This window comes from Tenebrio molitor, chromosome 4 (assembly GCF_963966145.1).
Source record: "Tenebrio molitor chromosome 4, icTenMoli1.1, whole genome shotgun sequence".
Taxonomy (NCBI): Eukaryota; Metazoa; Arthropoda; class Insecta; order Coleoptera; family Tenebrionidae; genus Tenebrio; species Tenebrio molitor.
This window is the reverse complement of record NC_091049.1, coordinates 2,652,992-2,668,993: the sequence shown is the minus strand read 5'-3', so window position 1 is coordinate 2,668,993 and position 16,002 is coordinate 2,652,992. Positions and strand designations below refer to the sequence as shown.

Here is a 16,002-nt window from a genome sequence, read left to right as displayed (position 1 = left end):
AGCAAGAGAGAAAGAGAAGAGGGTAGAACGTCGAAAGAAGGCAAGAACCCACTCAGAAATAGTTCCAGAACGAGAAGATCACCAAATAGAAGCGAAGAAGAAAATAAAAGCAAGGAAATGGATAAGGAAATGAAAACTACCATGATAAGAGAGATGAGAGAGGAGATCAAAACACTAAGAAAGGAATTAGCGGCAGTGAGAGAGGAGAATGGGGAGCTAAGGAAAGAATTAGCGACAGTGAGAGAGGAGAGGAGAGGAAGAGACGAAAAAGAGCAGTTGGAGAAGGCAGATTGGATGAAAAGGATGGAAATGATAGAGGAAAAGATGGAACAAAGAGAAAAGAAGGAGAGGAAGAATAATGTTATAATAACTGGAATAGGAGCAATAAGTGGAAATATAGAGAAGGGGGTGGAAGAATGGTTAGAAAGGGAGATAGGAGTGAAAGTGAATGTAAAGGAAGCATTTAAAATAAATAAAGATAAAATGATGCTGGCAAAAATAGAAAGTTGGGAGCAGAAGAAGAACATAATGCTAAGTAAGAGTAAGTTAAAGGAAAAAAAAGGTGAGAGGATGTATATAGATGACGATTTGACAAAAGAAGAAAGGGAAACACAAAAGAAGTTAAGAGAGTTGGCCAGAGAGGAGAGAGATAGAGGAAAAAGGGTGAAAATAGGATACAGGAAAATACAGATAAACGGGGACTGGTTTAGATGGGATAAGAGACAGGAGAAACTGAATAAAATTTGCTAAAAGAAGGAGAGAATAAGAAGACGACTCGGCGAGAAAATGTACAAGGAGAAGGTGAATAAAAAGGTAGGGGACAAAGACACAGAAAAGTAAGAGAGAAGAGAGAGAATAAGAGAATCGAAGTACAATAGGGAGGAGAAAGAGTATGTGTGAGAGAGGAAAATGATAGCGGGTTGCAGAGGTGGGGACGAGGAGAGAGAGAACAGGAATGGGAAGGAAGGAGAAGAGAGAGAGAAGGTGCAAGAAGTGACGCGAGGATAGTGAGAAGATCAAACATATGCGGCGAAATGAGAGAGAGAAAGAGAAGGGAATGGGGATTAATAGGGAGCGAAGACGGCAGGGAGATGGATGAAAGAATAAGCAAGAGGAGAGAAAGAATAGAGAACGAGAGGAGTGAGGGAGAACAATAAATTGTTATTTTTTATGTTTTGTAATCAGGAATCTGAAAGCCCGTAGGGCAAAATAAAGCATTTTTCAGTATAAAAACCTTTAAAATTAGCTTGACGTTTCGTTTTGACAAGTGGTGACATTTATCAAAATCCGTTCACATAGGAGAAAATTCTCAAATTCTGACAGTGTCGAACAAAAAAAGCCATTTTGCGGTCTTTAAAACAAGGTACTTTGTTAGTTTTTTTAAGGTGCTCTTGATGTAATTTTACATGATTTTAGGTGATTGTCAACGGTTTTTTCGTGTGCCCAATTTTTGGTGGCCTACAGATATTTGGGTACTTTTGGGGTGCATAAAAATTGGTGCTCTTTGAAGGATATTAGGTCTTTTTCGGTTGTTACTTTTGGAAAAACAGCTAAATTTTTAGGATTCTGCCTTGTTTTTTAAGACGCCAAATATCCTGGTCCAGAAGTAACCTTTCTATTGGTTAGTGGAATAGAGTAGCCAATAGGGATGACGCATTTCGTTGCAGGATTTTGTAAATGGCGCGCGCAGTATTCAGTTAGGCCGTTAGATATCCTAATCTTGAGTCTTGTTGTGCAATTTTATGTCACGTGTTGTGTAACTTTAGCGATTGAAAAGATTACAGTGCGCCATCGTTTGTGGATGATTTTACTGATCGTCGATATGTTTCGCTAAGTTTATCAAACTTTGTAAATTCTGTCAAAATCCTTGAATAAATATTTAGTGTTCTGATTTTTTTGCAGCGCAGTATTTTTCCAACTGCAAAGGTGTAATCACTTTTGGGAACCAATTTACCATTTCGGTTGCGTTTATTGAAGTTTTAGAAAATTCACAAAAATCATTGTAAATTGTTTCAAATTATTATTCTATAAATTATTATATCGAGCGATTTTTTCTAACAGAAAGTTGTCAACGTAAAATTTAATATTAGTATACATGGTGACACACTTTTTCGTTCCTGCCAACGGAAATGGAACATAAGACAAAACTCCAAAAATGTAGAATCTGTTGTCTGCATGTTTAAAGACAAGTCCTCCTCCAGTATCGTCTAAGCAGAAAGAAGTTTCTAAAATATATCTATAAAATTATCTACAATTATTAAAGAGCAACATCTTGTTCATTACCATTTCGGTACTCAGCACATATCCTGTCCGATGTTAAACGGTCCTGTACAAATAGATGAATATCCAAAAGGCAATCTTGACGGCTAACCAAATGAACAACAATACTTCTTAGTTCATCTGACGATCTTTTAGTTATGTAACCCCAGCCGTTAATCTACAACAACGCAAATTTATAAAATATAAACGATTTTAATATCAACATCATGGAACCTACATATCCAAAAATTTTATTTTCGGAGTTTGAAAAGTCGTCCGAAGTTTTTGTCCAGTCAACACAGACCGGTTGAACAGTGAGTGAAAACTTGAAAACTTTTTTCGACACCACTATTGCAATATCTCCCAAATGGTTTCCTAATAAACCCTCGTATTGCTCAGGAACGAAAATTTCTTCCACCTTAAACAGAAAATGCAAAAGTGAACTTTTTCAATTTGTTTAACATAATTTAACCTCAGAGAACTGCGCTTGATGAGCATCCCGAGGATCGGAATAATTTCTATAATATTTTCCAACTACAAGGGTGTAAGCACTTTTAGGAAGGACTTTAGCTTCATAATCTGTGATTTGTGTGACACAGTATGCAGCTAAAAAATATTACAATTGACCTGATAATAATCGGCAGATTAGGGAATAATCACTTGTCAAAATCATTCTTTCACTTATTAACGTTCCACTGCAACTTAATTTGTTTATTTTTGCTATTCTGAGTCGTCGATAAATAGCCACATGCCAAGGAAATTGTCCTTTAAATGCTGAACTTCCGTTGACGGTTAATGCGTTGCTGGTATTTGATTTTTGACCGCACACTAAAAAGTTGCTGAAAGTGTTTCTCTTGGACCTATTTTCTTTTGACTAACTAACCTGGAACACATTTTGGAGCAGCTCTGGACCAAGTGCCATCCACGCACAGTAGAGGTTCGAGATTTAAACTTTTTTCTTCATAAAACTGAGCACATTTGAACTTCGCAATTGCACCATCGATGGGATTCGTGCAGTTCACAATCTCTTTGCCTTTAAACTTACAAATCACTTTCGTTCTGACCGTGTTCTGGATGGACGAGCAAGTCTCTGAAGTAAGATTTTCAAGAATGTGAGTCGTGGTTAAAGGAAAGGTTTCGATATTTACTTAGACATTTGCCAACTTTTGCCGACCAACTCCCAGAACGACATACAAGAAGGTCATGACCATCCAGTTTATGTTTATCGTTGCATTGTAATCTTAGAGTGGTACTTTTCTGGACAAATTTTCCTGGTGAAAACAGTTGAGAGGAGTTTCCCAAAACGGACCATCGACCTGAATCCGGATGTTCCGGCAAAATACAACCATCCCTTAATCATGTTTATCAATGGGTTTCTTTCAGTCGCAGTTTTTACTTACTCTGGTTGTTCGGTTGATTTTGTAGGTTCGGTGAGTCCAGTTTCATCAGTAATGGTCGGTGGTGGAGTAGCTGTTGTGCAATTTTCACACTTGTCATCGCCACCAATCGATCTAAAACCCAAAGGTAATCGAGACATTTCTCTGATTTATTTCAACTCACGGTTTGAATCGAACCATATTTCTTAAAATAAAATTGTCAGAGTAATTGTAGACCACAGTGTAGAGGCCGTACTGGTGACTGTTACATCCTCCTTCCGCCGTGTCAGCTAAAGGAGCTAAGCTTACGACGCCAGCAATAAAAAATCTGTTTGAATATTTAAAAACTAATCCGCCCCCGCTGTCTCCGTGGCAAACCGAAGAACCTGCAACCAGTTACGGAAATACAACCCTACCGTACACGACCGAGTAGAAAATATTCGATCTAATTACCATTTTCCAAGTAACCTGCACATAATTTATCATAGGTTACGTATCTTTTATATTCCTCTGGTACATCTTTTTTACACTTTTTCTTAGGGATAGATGGAACTCTTAGTTGTCTGAGTTCATTAGATAAATCGCCCGTTTCTCGAGTGTTACCCCAACCGCTCACCTGTAATGTGGCATTACAAAACATCAATGTTTATGGTGTAAATCTTACAAATCCCCTTTTACTTTGATCGGATTTTAATATGGCGCTTTCATAATTTCTTGTCCAGTCAACGCAGACAGGTTGAACTCTCACCGAAAGTTTGAAAGTTCTCAACGTAACAATTACAGCAATGTCTGCCAATAAATTCTGATCAACTCCTTCGTATTCGTCAGGGACGAACATGTCTTGGATCTTGTTAGAAAATTAAATAAAACTAATGTTCACTCTACGTGGTTAATCCAACTTACGACAGAAGTTTGAGAATGATTCGAGTCGCGAGGATCGTCATATTTTCTGTAATGTTTTCCAACTGCCACAAGATAATTTTCCTTGGGAAGCATCTTTCCGTAGACGTCGGTTATGCAATGTGCAGCTAATAAATTAAAAAATACAGTGTGATTACATTAATAAATAACAAACATGTGTTTGATGGGACAGCAGCAAATTAAGGAAGAAGTAATAAAAACAAGTGAATTCAAGTAACTTAATGAATGATGATAATAACGTATTGGCGAAGAAAAGGATGAAATTCGTTGGTGTTAATTCTCGAAATAGATTACAAAGAGAAATCTATACAGGGTGTCTCAGCTAAGACTTTCGAGCCTAATATCTCGGTTATTTGCCAACGGATTTTTATGAAATTTAAAATGCAGATATTTTAGAGTTAAAAAATGTAATTTTAACACACGTTTCCTTTATTTAAAATTATGCGCGATTATTATTAGATTGTTAAACATTAAAAAATAGGGATCTACACAAACAATTAAATAAATCACTTGTCTGATTCAACGAAAAGATTAGATTTTGTCGTTAAAAATTTAATGTAAAATTTGAAAGTATATGAGCAGTTACTTTTTGAAACAGTTGATGATTAATTGCCAAGCAACATTTTGTACACCCTTTAAATTCTGTCAAAATTGGGCGCGCTTTATTAGAAACGTCAAATTGTGAAAATTTATTGAAAATACTCTAAAAATAGACTACAGCACCAGAAATTTCAATATTGTTGAAAAAGGAAAAAAAAAGTGCCTATGGAGAGTGTCGTAAGAACTTCAATGACACAGTTCGTTTTCTCGTGGAACACTATCCAAATGTTGGCTTTACAAAATGTAAGGTTAAGAGAGTCGTCAATTTATTTGAAGACACAGGAAGCGTACGTGAACTAAATTACCTTGCTAAAATATCCCGATCGTGTTTTTGAGCTTTATGGAAGAATGAAACCATCCGGTATAATAAATTACGTCCAAATGTTGTCTTTAACTTTGTAAGGTTAGCAAGATAAACGTCAAATATGTCATGAAAAGGGATGACCAAAATTTTGCAAAATTGCGCGTTTGTTTCATACGCGTCTACGTTTTTGCATTTGCAGCCACGTTTAACACAGTTTTTTGCTTTTTTCTTGCAAACCAGACGTCTTTCAAGGACGAGTTTTTCCCTACAGCATTTTTTATTGACGAACAATTTTTTATGCAAATTGATTCAACATTTTAAAACGGCATGTAAAAATTACGTTTTTAAGGCTTGGGTGATTGCATTAATGGAATTTTATTCTTCACCTTCTAAAATATCTGCATTTTAAATTTTACAAAAATCCGCTGGAAAATAACTGAGTTATTTTATTAAGTTCGAAAATCTTAGCTGAGACATTCTGTATAACAAAAATGAAATTATGTTCCTTGGTAAGCTCATCACTTGAGAACGGCAGGACCGATTTGGCTAATTCTTTTTTTTTAAATGTTCGTGATAGTCAGAATCAGATTGTTATGAAAAAAAATTGGAAAAGTTGCCCGGAAAATTGGAAAATTCGGAAAAAACTGAAAGTGCTTTTTTCTATGGGAATTTTGTGATGGATATGCATAATTCTTTTTTTGTTTTGTTCGTTATAGTCGTGAAAAAGTTTTCACTTATAATTACACGAGAGCTTTTTTTTTGTCGAAGTAAATATGACATTTCAATGAGAATTTTGTTGCCTATCAATTTAACGAAAAAAACTGCCTCTGAAAAAATTACGAGTCCGTAGGACGAGTAATTTTTTCTGGCAGTTTTTTGAGTTTAATTGCCAGACAGTAAAACTCGAATTATAAATGTCAAGTTCACTTCGACCAAAAAAAAAAGCTTGAGTGTAATTCGGTAAGACAATTTAATTAATACGTACTATGGCGGACAATAAATTTAGGCCGGCAAATTTCTGACATTTCAAAAAAGTCAATGCAAGCGACCATTTATTGTCATTATGACTGATGTGTCAGTTTGTCAAACTGAAGGTTTTCAAGCTGTTTGGCGTTTCCTTCGCCTTTTTCGTAACTTACAGATCAGGACGCACTTGCATAACTGATTTGTAGTAGCACTTCTCTCTGGTGCACGCTTCTTTTCCCAATTTTAATTTTGATTATCGCTGTCACGATGACAAGAATGACAAAAATCGAAAATGGGGTTGGTTGAACATAATGCCAGCTTCACATTTTGATGTCAACTCAATGACAGGCCGGCCTAAATTTATTGTCCGCCATAGTAAATCACTATGATGCAGACCTACTAGAATCAGACGCTTTCAAAAGTTAGGTTCCGTTTTGTCGCTGGAAAAGTTAGGGCAAACTTTTTTCGCTGTCATAATGACAAAAAAAAAACGCTGCTTATGGGATTTTTAGTGTATGAATTAAATTGTCAGGAAAAAAATCGGGACAATTACAAAGGAAAGTCAGAAAATTGGGGCAAGCTACAAAAATTATAATTTTTGTATGCATTCTTGATCACAACTGACGATAGGAACGATATATTTGATTAATTCTTTTTTTTTGTTAGATATGCCCCGGGATGGAAATAACTCAATTGAATGTTTCCAATAGAAAAAAAAATTGGAATATTTGGAGAAAAATCTGGAAAAACTAAATTAAAATAATTCGGGAAAAACTGAGTGCTTTTTTGTATAAACTCAAGACCATAACTCAGGATTCGAACGATGGCTATGCGTAATTCGTTTTTGGTTTTGTTTGTTAGGGTTTTGGATAAATTTCGGAAAAAAAAATTCGTGACAATTACAAAGGAAAGTCGGAAAATTCGGACAAATTTCAAAAATTATAATTTTTGTATGCACTCTCGATCATAACTGACAATAGGAGCTACATACTTGCTTGATGCTTCTTTTTTTGTTATCAATTGAAAAAAAATCTGGAAGATTTGAAGAAAAATCTGGAAAAACGCAATCCAGTAAATTAAAATAAAATTATATTTGCTTTTTCTTTTGTGTTGTTTCGTGATCTGTCCAACAAATGTAGTAGTTGTTTTATTTCTCTTCCAATTTATTTGCCTACATGCACAAATGTTATTTCACAGCTGATTGTGAAATTGGAAATCAAACCAATCGGATTGTTTTCTTGAACATCGATCTTGCAATCGAAATGTAAATATTGGGTGATTCAAAATAATTGTGGATAAATCTGGCACCTATGTACGAAAATTTATGTGGCAACTGTGTGGGTAGGATAGAGGTGACATTTCTTTGACAGTTCATAGTCGCGCAATTTTGAAAGTTGTCAAATCAATGTGTAATGGAATTTAAAAAATCAAATGCACGCTTATGAAATGTCATACAAATGTCAACTCTATCCCATCCACACAGTTGCCACATAAATTTTCGTACATAGTTGCAATACTTACTCACAATCATTTTGAATCACCCAATAAAACTGCTTGAGATTCATTGTGATTTCAAATTTAATGGAAGAAAATAAATCATTTGTTTGGAAAAGACATTCTGACTTAATTAAATTACTAAATAAAACTCCTGTGATGATTATTTCTTTGATTCAGACAAGATTATTTTGTTAACAATTCATAAGACCATAAAGCGAAAAGTACAATGTAAACTTGTGTGATTAAGGATTTTGTAAAGAATTTGTTAGTGGAAGAACACTGTGAAGCAGAAAAGATTTGGACGTGTGACACAATACGTTTAGGCATAGAAGAAAGAAGAATGAGAACTCTATAATTATTTCAGAAAGGAGTAAAAAAATTTCACTTTCGCTTCAAAATGGTAGGTAAGTCTCTTTTTCTAATTTGCTGTTTTAACAAAGTTGTTAACGCATTCGTTTTGAATGCGTTAATAAACTATTAACACATCCGAAATCTAGGAACTATTTTCAGTTGCTATTTGCCGCATTTCTAGATAATTCATCTTTAATTGCAATTTCACTTGCGAAAAATGACAATTATGTTTAGTCTAGATTCAAATTTAGAATTTTACTTTAAATGTTAACCATGAAATAAATGCGTCACCAACTGTCACAAAATTCCCTAAATTACCAAAATTAAAAAACATGTATTTAATATGCAAATTAGAAAAAATAGCATAAAAAATTCGTTTTATAAAACTTAAGAGCACTCGTCATTTACAGGCACTCCTGCTTGCAGCAGTCGTGCTGCAAATCTGACTCGTGTCTTAATATAACTTTTATGAAACTCATGTTTTAATATACAATTTCCAAACCTTCGAAAACTTACCCGTCAAGACAACTTTTTCATTTAACAAAGTACCTCCACAAAGGAACGATTGATGTAGAGAGGAATACAGAGCCGCTTGCCAAGGAAATTGTCCTTTCTCGGAAACTCTTCCACCAACGATCAAGGTGGGATCTCTCGTTATGGAGGTCTTGCCGCACACTACAAGAAATCGCAACATTTTCAAATTTCTAACTTAACGAGTACCATCTAACCTGGTCGACAATCGGGAACGATTTCGCTCCATTTGCCATCCGTGCAGACCGCCTTGGGTCTGGCAAGACGCGAATCCTCATAGAAGGAAGCGCATCTGAAGTTTGCTACGGTGCCATCGAGAGCGTCGGTGCAATTCATCGCCTCTTTACCTCGCGCTGTACATTTTACCGTCAGTATTGCCGTGGAGTATATTGGAGGACATGTTTCTAGAAGCGAAGTTTAAATTTATTTGGTCAAGTTAATTGAACGAATTTACTTGAACAGTGACCAATGTTTGGTATCCAGCTTCCATTTAGACAAACAACAATTTTACAACCTTCCAGTAAATAAGTTTCATTACATTCTATTCTCAAAATTGTGTATTCCGGCACCTCTCCTCGCATCAATACAGATTTGTTGTTCACTATTGACCACCGACCGGAGGAAGGATGCGGAGGTAGAAGACATTCGCCCCTTAAACGACTTAACTAATTAGGCGGTAAGTCATGGTAAGCCGACTTAAAAGTAGTGTCAACAATAAACAACACTTGAAAATCCATCCCACGACTTACCTAGCATCGATTATTTCTTGGGCAACTGAAAAAAATGTCTCTGTAGAGAAATTATTTTATTTTTTTGCAGACTCACCAATGAAACAAAAGAGGAACAATTTTATGACACTTCCTGTATACATATTCGTAATTGCGAAACTGTCTCGATCACTTTACAAATATCAAAATTTCTCTGTTTAGAGTGATTGATTAAAAGGACTTTGTACAAAATAGAGTGGACGTCGGTTGTAACAACTTCCAATCTTGCCAAATATGTCAAGGAATAAATGAAGGAATAATTCTGCACGGTTTTTATAGAACCAAATAAATATATTAATCAAATAATTGAGCCTTTTTTAAATTTATCGTTGATTATAAGGTCATGCTCGAGATTTTCCCTCGATTGATAACCTATAAGCTTAAGTAAACACAAAAAAGTGAGATTAAAAATCTAAAATAAAAATTTATTCGGAAATAACACTTTGAAATTTTATTTGTGCTGAGCGACCTTTCTGGCCTTGCGGAAACTGCGTCTTACTTTTAAACATTTCTGATTAATAAAAACAGTTTTAAATTTATAATAAACACAAATATACAAATTATTGAAGCAGCGCGATATTTTTCAGCATAGGAATCGTCATAGACTAAAAAAATAACAGATTAGCAATTGGGTATTTCCTTCCAACGTTTCGTCAATGCCAGATTACATCTATCATTTAGCACTTTGCCCTCAAACTGATTTTCAAAATTAAACCACATCTTCGTCAATTTATTTCTGAAATAGTTTTCCGGCTTAATCTGTAAACGATTTCGCAAAAGAAACATTTTCCCAATTGTCTCTAATTAATGAAACCTTTAGTTAACAATTTCGTAAAGTTCCTTCTGTTCACAATTTCGCTCTACATTTTAAACCTGTTTAGTTTTTCACGGATTCGTAATCAAGTGTTGAATGAGATTGACAATGAACTTGTCACGTCAAAATTATTTATACGTTCAAGAATTCGCCTTTTTTCGTTGATCGTTGAACTCACTTCAACCACAAAAAACGACTCATTATGATTTCTTTAATAAATGATCTTGCAATTATACAGGGTGTCTTAAAATTATTGCATTCCGAGTTCGAGGCTTAGTAGGGGACATCCTGTTGACCAAATAAAAATGTTTTAAAAAAAAATTCTGTCACTTTGAAAAAAATATCAAAGTTGCCAATATTTGTTCAAAAGTACCTGATTAATATTCTAGCTATGTTGTACTTCCCTTTTGAACAAAAACTGGAAAAATAAAACTCTTATTTTTTCGAGATAAAGTTGTTTTTTCAAGAAATGTCTTTTCATTTATATTTTAATATTTTACATAATCATCCTCACCATATTTCAAAATGAATGTCAACCATTTATATTTTTTATTTGAAGAAAACATAATGAAGAGTTTGAACCTTCAGGCCCATATATTTTTGTAAACCCCCCCCCCTATATTTTTTATTTTATTTTTTCGAGATTCCTGAGATTTTTCCCTTCAAGACCCCCGACTTGGAATACGTTAATTTTGCGACACCCTGTATTATTCCAATTTTTGTTTATGCAGGTGTCCCAAAAATGGCGCACTAACGGTGTAGAAGAGATTACCGTAAACGTCAGAAAAATGTTAAAAAAATTCTATTGGACTTATTTGCCGAGTGGTGCGTACTTGGTAGGTACTACTTTTGCTGGTACTGCGCTTAAAAAGCAAAAATAAAAGGAACGCAACAAGTTTATTGAAGAAAATACAGCGACTCGAACAGGTTTGTTGTTACACCCCATCAAAGAGTTCCTCGAGAGGTACCTTGCTTAAGAGATTGTTAAATATGGCGGCATAAGCTTGTCCGTAATTGGCCAAATATAACGGTCCGATGTCACTCAAGATTTGTTTCCACTTTCTGCTCATAGCTCGATTGAAACCATCATTCAGTTCTTTGTCTTGGAACACATTTTCAAAATTGAAGATCACGTCTTGCGGCTGCATCACCAAGTTATTGTGAATCACGTGCAGATGTGTTTTTCCATCTTTGATGTATTCCTCAAAAGTGAACGTGATAGTGTAGGTCACGTTGTCTGCAAAGACACAAATATAGTGATTTGGGGTGAGTTCTGGACGCACAAATCCTCACACGACAGCAGCGTTGCTGGCCCCGAGGTGTCAACCGGCAGCAGAAACATTTTACCTCTAGCTTCGTAATCCAGGACGTATTGGATCTCGGGATTGGTGATCGCTATGGTCAAGGTCATGTCGTGGAAGTCCATGCTTTGGGAACAAGAAACACAATCAAAAGCGGATGCCACGACCGTGACCTTACTTCGCTTTGGTACTGCTGATCTTGGTGCGCCCAAAAATCTTACAATTCTTGAACGTGTGTTCGAAATCGATTTTTCGACCAAGGCTGGGTGGGATGCTGGGCAACAAGAAGGGCTCGAAACTGGGTAAACCATATTCCTCCAAAGGTTTGTCCAAATTGACGATGGCGTTTTGGATTGCTCGCGACAAGCACTCGTTGAAATCGGATTTCTTCTTGTCACATTTTTGGAATGTTGGAGCTGCGAAACAACAAGGTAACGATGGTAGTGCAGGAGTGTTGGACTTACGCAAACTCAACGAGTAGCTGAGTTGTGCCAAAGATAAGCCGCTGAGGAACATCAGGATCTTCATTTTGGCGCGGGTGCTGATGGTACTCTGAAGAGTTGGTACTTTAGTTGGTATTTATATGTTGCAAAGCTGTTTCCAAATAATTTATTTAAGACGCAGAAGTTGTGTAATGTACAGAATGTCATAATTCTTCTTTTGCTTCTTTTATTTGGTGCGGTCTGGTTTTTATTAAAATTTATACAATTTTATTTTAATGACATGAATACTAATTCCTTAACGTCTTGGTCGAGATTTTAATTGATGACGCTCATTTCAAACGAAGATCTAACCTTCCACCCTCACAGCTTTCTGAACAGAACCAAAAAAGAAGACAAACCAATCAGAAATGGACAACTGCCTGGATAATTTAATTTAACAACGAAGACGTAGACTGTTGTTTTTGATACTTCTTAATTAACATTTTGCATTTTAAAATATTTTTTTACATTGATTTATTGATCTTTGTTAACAAATTGACAACACTTTTCTCTTTTTATTTGTCACCTTCAAGTAGTCATTTGCATTTTCAATTCGTCCAAACTGGTGGGACAGGTTTGCCAAAAGGAAAAAATCAAAAACTAGAAGAAAGAATGAAGAAAATCTTTGTCGACGATGGTTCCAGCGAAGTTTGCACCCGTTTCTTCCACTGGTACCATTTTTTTCTCTTCAGTAGTGGTATATCTGGCTGCAGAACCATCGACTCTATTTCTTCATCGCTCAGAGTGATTGACCAATTAAGCGACGACCTCGTTGCCTCGTTAGCAACTCGATTTGTTTTTATTCTTTGACATTAGATGAAACCAAAACAAAAACTAGTAAAAATCTTTAATCAAAAACAACCAACAAAAACTATTTATAATAAATAAATCAATTGACTCCGTTAAATATTTCAGTGATAGGAACTTTGCTCAAGAAATTGTTAAATATGACACTGTAGGTCTTTCCGTAGGTCTGTGCATAGAGGTACCCGATCCCCCCAAAAACTTGCTTCCAGTCTTTGCTCATCGCTCTGCTAAACGCATCGTTCAGTTCTTTGTCTTTCAAGAGATTTTGGAAAAGCAACGTCACGTCTTGTGGTTTCATCTCGAAGTTGAAGTCAATCACTTGGAAATATTTTTTGTTGTCCTTGGTGTGTTCCCCGAACATGTACGTGACATCGTAGGTGACGTTGTCTAAAATGAGCGAAGAAGCACGATCTAAAAGTGGTTGTCGAGAGGGGACTCACGCAAGATGACAGTTGCATGTCCCGAGGTGTCAATCGGCAGAAGAAACATCTTCCCCTTGGCCTCGTAGTCAAACTCGTACCGGACCTCCGGATTGGTCAGTTGTATTGCCAACGTCTTGTCATAAAAATTCATACTGTCAACACACTTTGTCGTTATCAAGCCCGTAAGAACTTGTACACTTACTTGGCTTTCGTTTTGCTGATTTTGGTACGGCCGTAGATCTTGAAGTTCTTGTAGCTGTGCTGGAAGTCCACTTTTCGTCCGAGTCTCGGTGATACGTTGGACAGTTGGAGAGGTTCCAAGCTTGGAAGGCCGTACTCTTCCATCGGCCTGTCCAGCTGGCTGATGGCGTCCTGGATGGCGTCCGAGAGACAGTCGTTGAAGTCTGACGTTCTCTTGTCGCATCTTTTGAACGTGTAAGCTGCAATGGTGGTTAAGAATGGTGGTGGCGAAGGGTCGCTACTTACGCATCGTCAAGGAGCTGCAAGATTTTATCAAGAACAAGAGACCGAACAAGAGGAACGTCTTCATTTTGGAACGGTTGATAACGTTCTAAAAAACCGCAGTGGTTTGTTACATTTATATGTGATGGAAGGAAAAAAAACTGTTTCGAAATGATTTGGCAAACTTGTTTTGTGCTAGACCTTTATCGAGCTAGCGAAACTTGTACAATTATTAAATAATAATCCGACACCACGTCACTTATTGATTTACTGCTTTTTTTGTCTCTTCAGGTTTGATTGGTTGTTGCTCAATGAGGTGTTTCTTCACAAGTGCGATTAATTTGTTTCTAAACCCAATGACATTGAAGTCGCTGTTTAAGTAGATCAACAAATTATTTTCTAGACTATCAGAAAATGTCACTCGAGGAAATCTGACATCAATTTTTGTAAGCAATGTTTTCATTTGGTAAATACTTATGTGAAGCAATGACAATTACTTAAAATATATTACTTAATAATAACGAGTGAATGGATAATTATTTGAAGTAAAGACAATCCAGTCCACCTTGACCATTAACCATCCGGTGTATTCTTTTCTGTCCTGGTTTGATTCGCCTGTTTCTTAAACCCGAAGCGACGTGTCTTTTCTCCCTCTACTTCCACGGGTCTACCTACATTTCCCCCGGGTATCACTGTATCTCCCCCAAATCTCCGTATAACTTCCAAGAATCTCTCTGTATTTTACATTCCTGTACCTCCTCAAGATCTCTCTGGATCTTCTCCAGATCTCCATGTATGTCCTCCAGATCTTCCAGACTCTTCTCCAGTATCTTTCCTAAATCTCTCTACATCTTCCATTCCAAATCTCCATATATCTCCCCGTCTGGATCTCTTTTGTCTATCTGTATCTTCCCCAAATCTCCCCAATCTTCCATGAATCATGAATCTCTTAGCATCTTGCTGTACTTCCTCAAGATCTCTTTGTATTTCTTCTAGATCTCTATTTTTGTCCCCTTGACTCTCTTCTATGTAGTATCTACTGTAAAACTCTCTGATCTCCCTACATCTTCTTTTTTTAACTCCCCCTAATCTCCCATATCTGCCCCTAACCTCCCTCTATTTCATCTCATCCTTCATCTACCTTCCACGGATCTGCCTGATCTTCCAGATCTCGATATATGTCCCCCCAAACCTTCCTGACTCTCTTCTAGTATCTCCCCCTAATCTCCCTGTATATCTTTCACCAATCTCTCTTGATTTCCCATCCAGGATTTTCCTGTACCTCCTCAAGATCTCTCTAGATCTTCTCCAGATCTCCACATATGTTCCCCAGATCTTCCCGACTCTTCTTTTCCTAAATCTCTCTGCATACATCAACTATTCTGGATCTCCTTTGCCTATCTGTATCTCCCCTAAATCTCCCTAATCTTCCATGAATCTCTTTGCATCTTGTTGTGCTTCCTCAAGATCTCTTTGGATCTCTTCTTCATATATGTCCCCCGAATCTCCGTGACTCTCTTCTGCGTAGTATGTAATCTGTAATCTCCATGCATCTACTTTTTTTAACTCTCCGGGATCTCCCCATAACCTCCCTGTATTTTCCCCAAATCTCCACGTATTTTCCATGAATCTCGCTGCCTCTCCCATTCCCAATTTTCCTGTACGTCCTCAAGATTTCTTCGGATGTCCTCTAGAATATCATGTATATCACCGAATCTCCCTGACTTTTCCCTAGTATTTTTCGTAAATCTCTCCCATTCTGGATCTCCCATATCTACTCCTAACCTCTTTCTATTGCCCCGGATCTCGCCTCATCTTCCATAAATCACTCTGTATCTCTCATCTCATCTTCACATGTCTCACACGAATTTGCCTAAATTCTGAATCTTTCAGTATCTCTTCGAGATACCCATATATGTCTTCGAAACTCCCTGACTCTCTTCTAATATCTACCGTAAAAATCTCTAATCTCCTATTTTAAATCTCCCACATCTCCCCCTAACCTCCTTCTATTTCCTCCGTATCTTGTCCCATCTTCCATAAATCACTCTGCATCTCCCATTCCAAATCTTCATATGTCTTCCATTCTGGATCTCCTCTGTCTACCCCTAATCTATCTCTATCTCCCCAAGTCTCCCTGTA

The 16,002-nt window shown here is 36.7% G+C and overlaps 3 protein-coding genes across 5 annotated transcripts; all 3 read right to left on the bottom strand.

The window, feature by feature from the left end:
* Positions 1–1,949: 1,949 nt before the first annotated feature.
* Positions 1,950–9,834, bottom strand: LOC138128629 (ovochymase-1-like). Of its 3 annotated transcripts, none has more exons than XM_069044829.1 (17): positions 9,631–9,834; positions 9,555–9,579; positions 9,260–9,456; positions 9,003–9,209; positions 8,791–8,949; positions 4,539–4,663; positions 4,300–4,482; positions 4,089–4,251; positions 3,820–4,021; positions 3,660–3,770; positions 3,408–3,610; positions 3,143–3,349; positions 2,920–3,087; positions 2,732–2,865; positions 2,498–2,677; positions 2,284–2,437; positions 1,950–2,225 (listed from the first exon to the last, which is right to left on the bottom strand). In XM_069044829.1, exons 1-17 carry the CDS (start codon positions 9,674–9,676, stop codon positions 2,026–2,028), a joined length of 2,664 nt encoding a protein of 887 aa, XP_068900930.1. In that variant the 5' UTR covers positions 9,677–9,834; the 3' UTR covers positions 1,950–2,025. The 3 variants fall into 3 exon arrangements, with proteins under 3 accessions (XP_068900930.1, XP_068900931.1, XP_068900932.1); XM_069044831.1 differs by having other exon boundaries at positions 1,998–2,236; XM_069044830.1 differs by lacking the exon at positions 9,555–9,579 and having other exon boundaries at positions 9,631–9,831.
* Positions 9,835–11,266: 1,432 nt separating this feature from the next.
* On the bottom strand, positions 11,267–12,306 carry LOC138129542 (circadian clock-controlled protein daywake-like). Its single transcript, XM_069045854.1, has 4 exons — positions 12,152–12,306; positions 11,866–12,103; positions 11,680–11,813; positions 11,267–11,623 (listed from the first exon to the last, which is right to left on the bottom strand). Exons 1-4 carry the CDS (start codon positions 12,213–12,215, stop codon positions 11,322–11,324), a joined length of 738 nt encoding a protein of 245 aa, XP_068901955.1. The 5' UTR covers positions 12,216–12,306; the 3' UTR covers positions 11,267–11,321.
* Positions 12,307–12,999: 693 nt separating this feature from the next.
* On the bottom strand, positions 13,000–14,041 carry LOC138129541 (circadian clock-controlled protein daywake-like). Its single transcript, XM_069045853.1, has 4 exons — positions 13,885–14,041; positions 13,601–13,838; positions 13,417–13,550; positions 13,000–13,363 (listed from the first exon to the last, which is right to left on the bottom strand). The coding sequence occupies exons 1-4, from the start codon at positions 13,946–13,948 to the stop codon at positions 13,059–13,061; spliced, it is 741 nt and encodes a 246-aa protein (XP_068901954.1). The 5' UTR covers positions 13,949–14,041; the 3' UTR covers positions 13,000–13,058.
* Positions 14,042–16,002: the final 1,961 nt, after the last annotated feature.

Excerpts from the sequence above, each read along its gene's own strand:
- LOC138129541 (XM_069045853.1), bottom strand. The coding sequence starts at position 13,948 with ATGAAGACGTTCCTCTTGTTCGGTCTCTTGTTCTTGATAAAATCTTGC. Across the intron at positions 13,551-13,600 it reads ATCAGCAAAACGAAAGCCAA|TATGAATTTTTATGACAAGA; the intron begins GTAAGTGTACAA and ends GTGTGTTGACAG. Across the intron at positions 13,364-13,416 it reads ACATGCAACTGTCATCTTGC|ACAACGTCACCTACGATGTC; the intron begins GTGAGTCCCCTC and ends CGCTCATTTTAG.
- LOC138128629 (XM_069044829.1), bottom strand. The coding sequence starts at position 9,676 with ATGTATACAGGAAGTGTCATAAAATTGTTCCTCTTTTGTTTCATTG. Across the intron at positions 9,457-9,554 it reads CAAGAAATAATCGATGCTAG|GGGCGAATGTCTTCTACCTC; the intron begins GTAAGTCGTGGG and ends AAGTCGTTTAAG. Across the intron at positions 4,022-4,088 it reads TGCAGGTTACTTGGAAAATG|GTTCTTCGGTTTGCCACGGA; the intron begins GTAATTAGATCG and ends AACTGGTTGCAG.
- LOC138129542 (XM_069045854.1), bottom strand. The coding sequence starts at position 12,215 with ATGAAGATCCTGATGTTCCTCAGCGGCTTATCTTTGGCACAACTCAGC. Across the intron at positions 11,814-11,865 it reads ATCAGCAGTACCAAAGCGAA|CATGGACTTCCACGACATGA; the intron begins GTAAGGTCACGG and ends TTGTTCCCAAAG. Across the intron at positions 11,624-11,679 it reads GCCAGCAACGCTGCTGTCGT|ACAACGTGACCTACACTATC; the intron begins GTGAGGATTTGT and ends GTGTCTTTGCAG.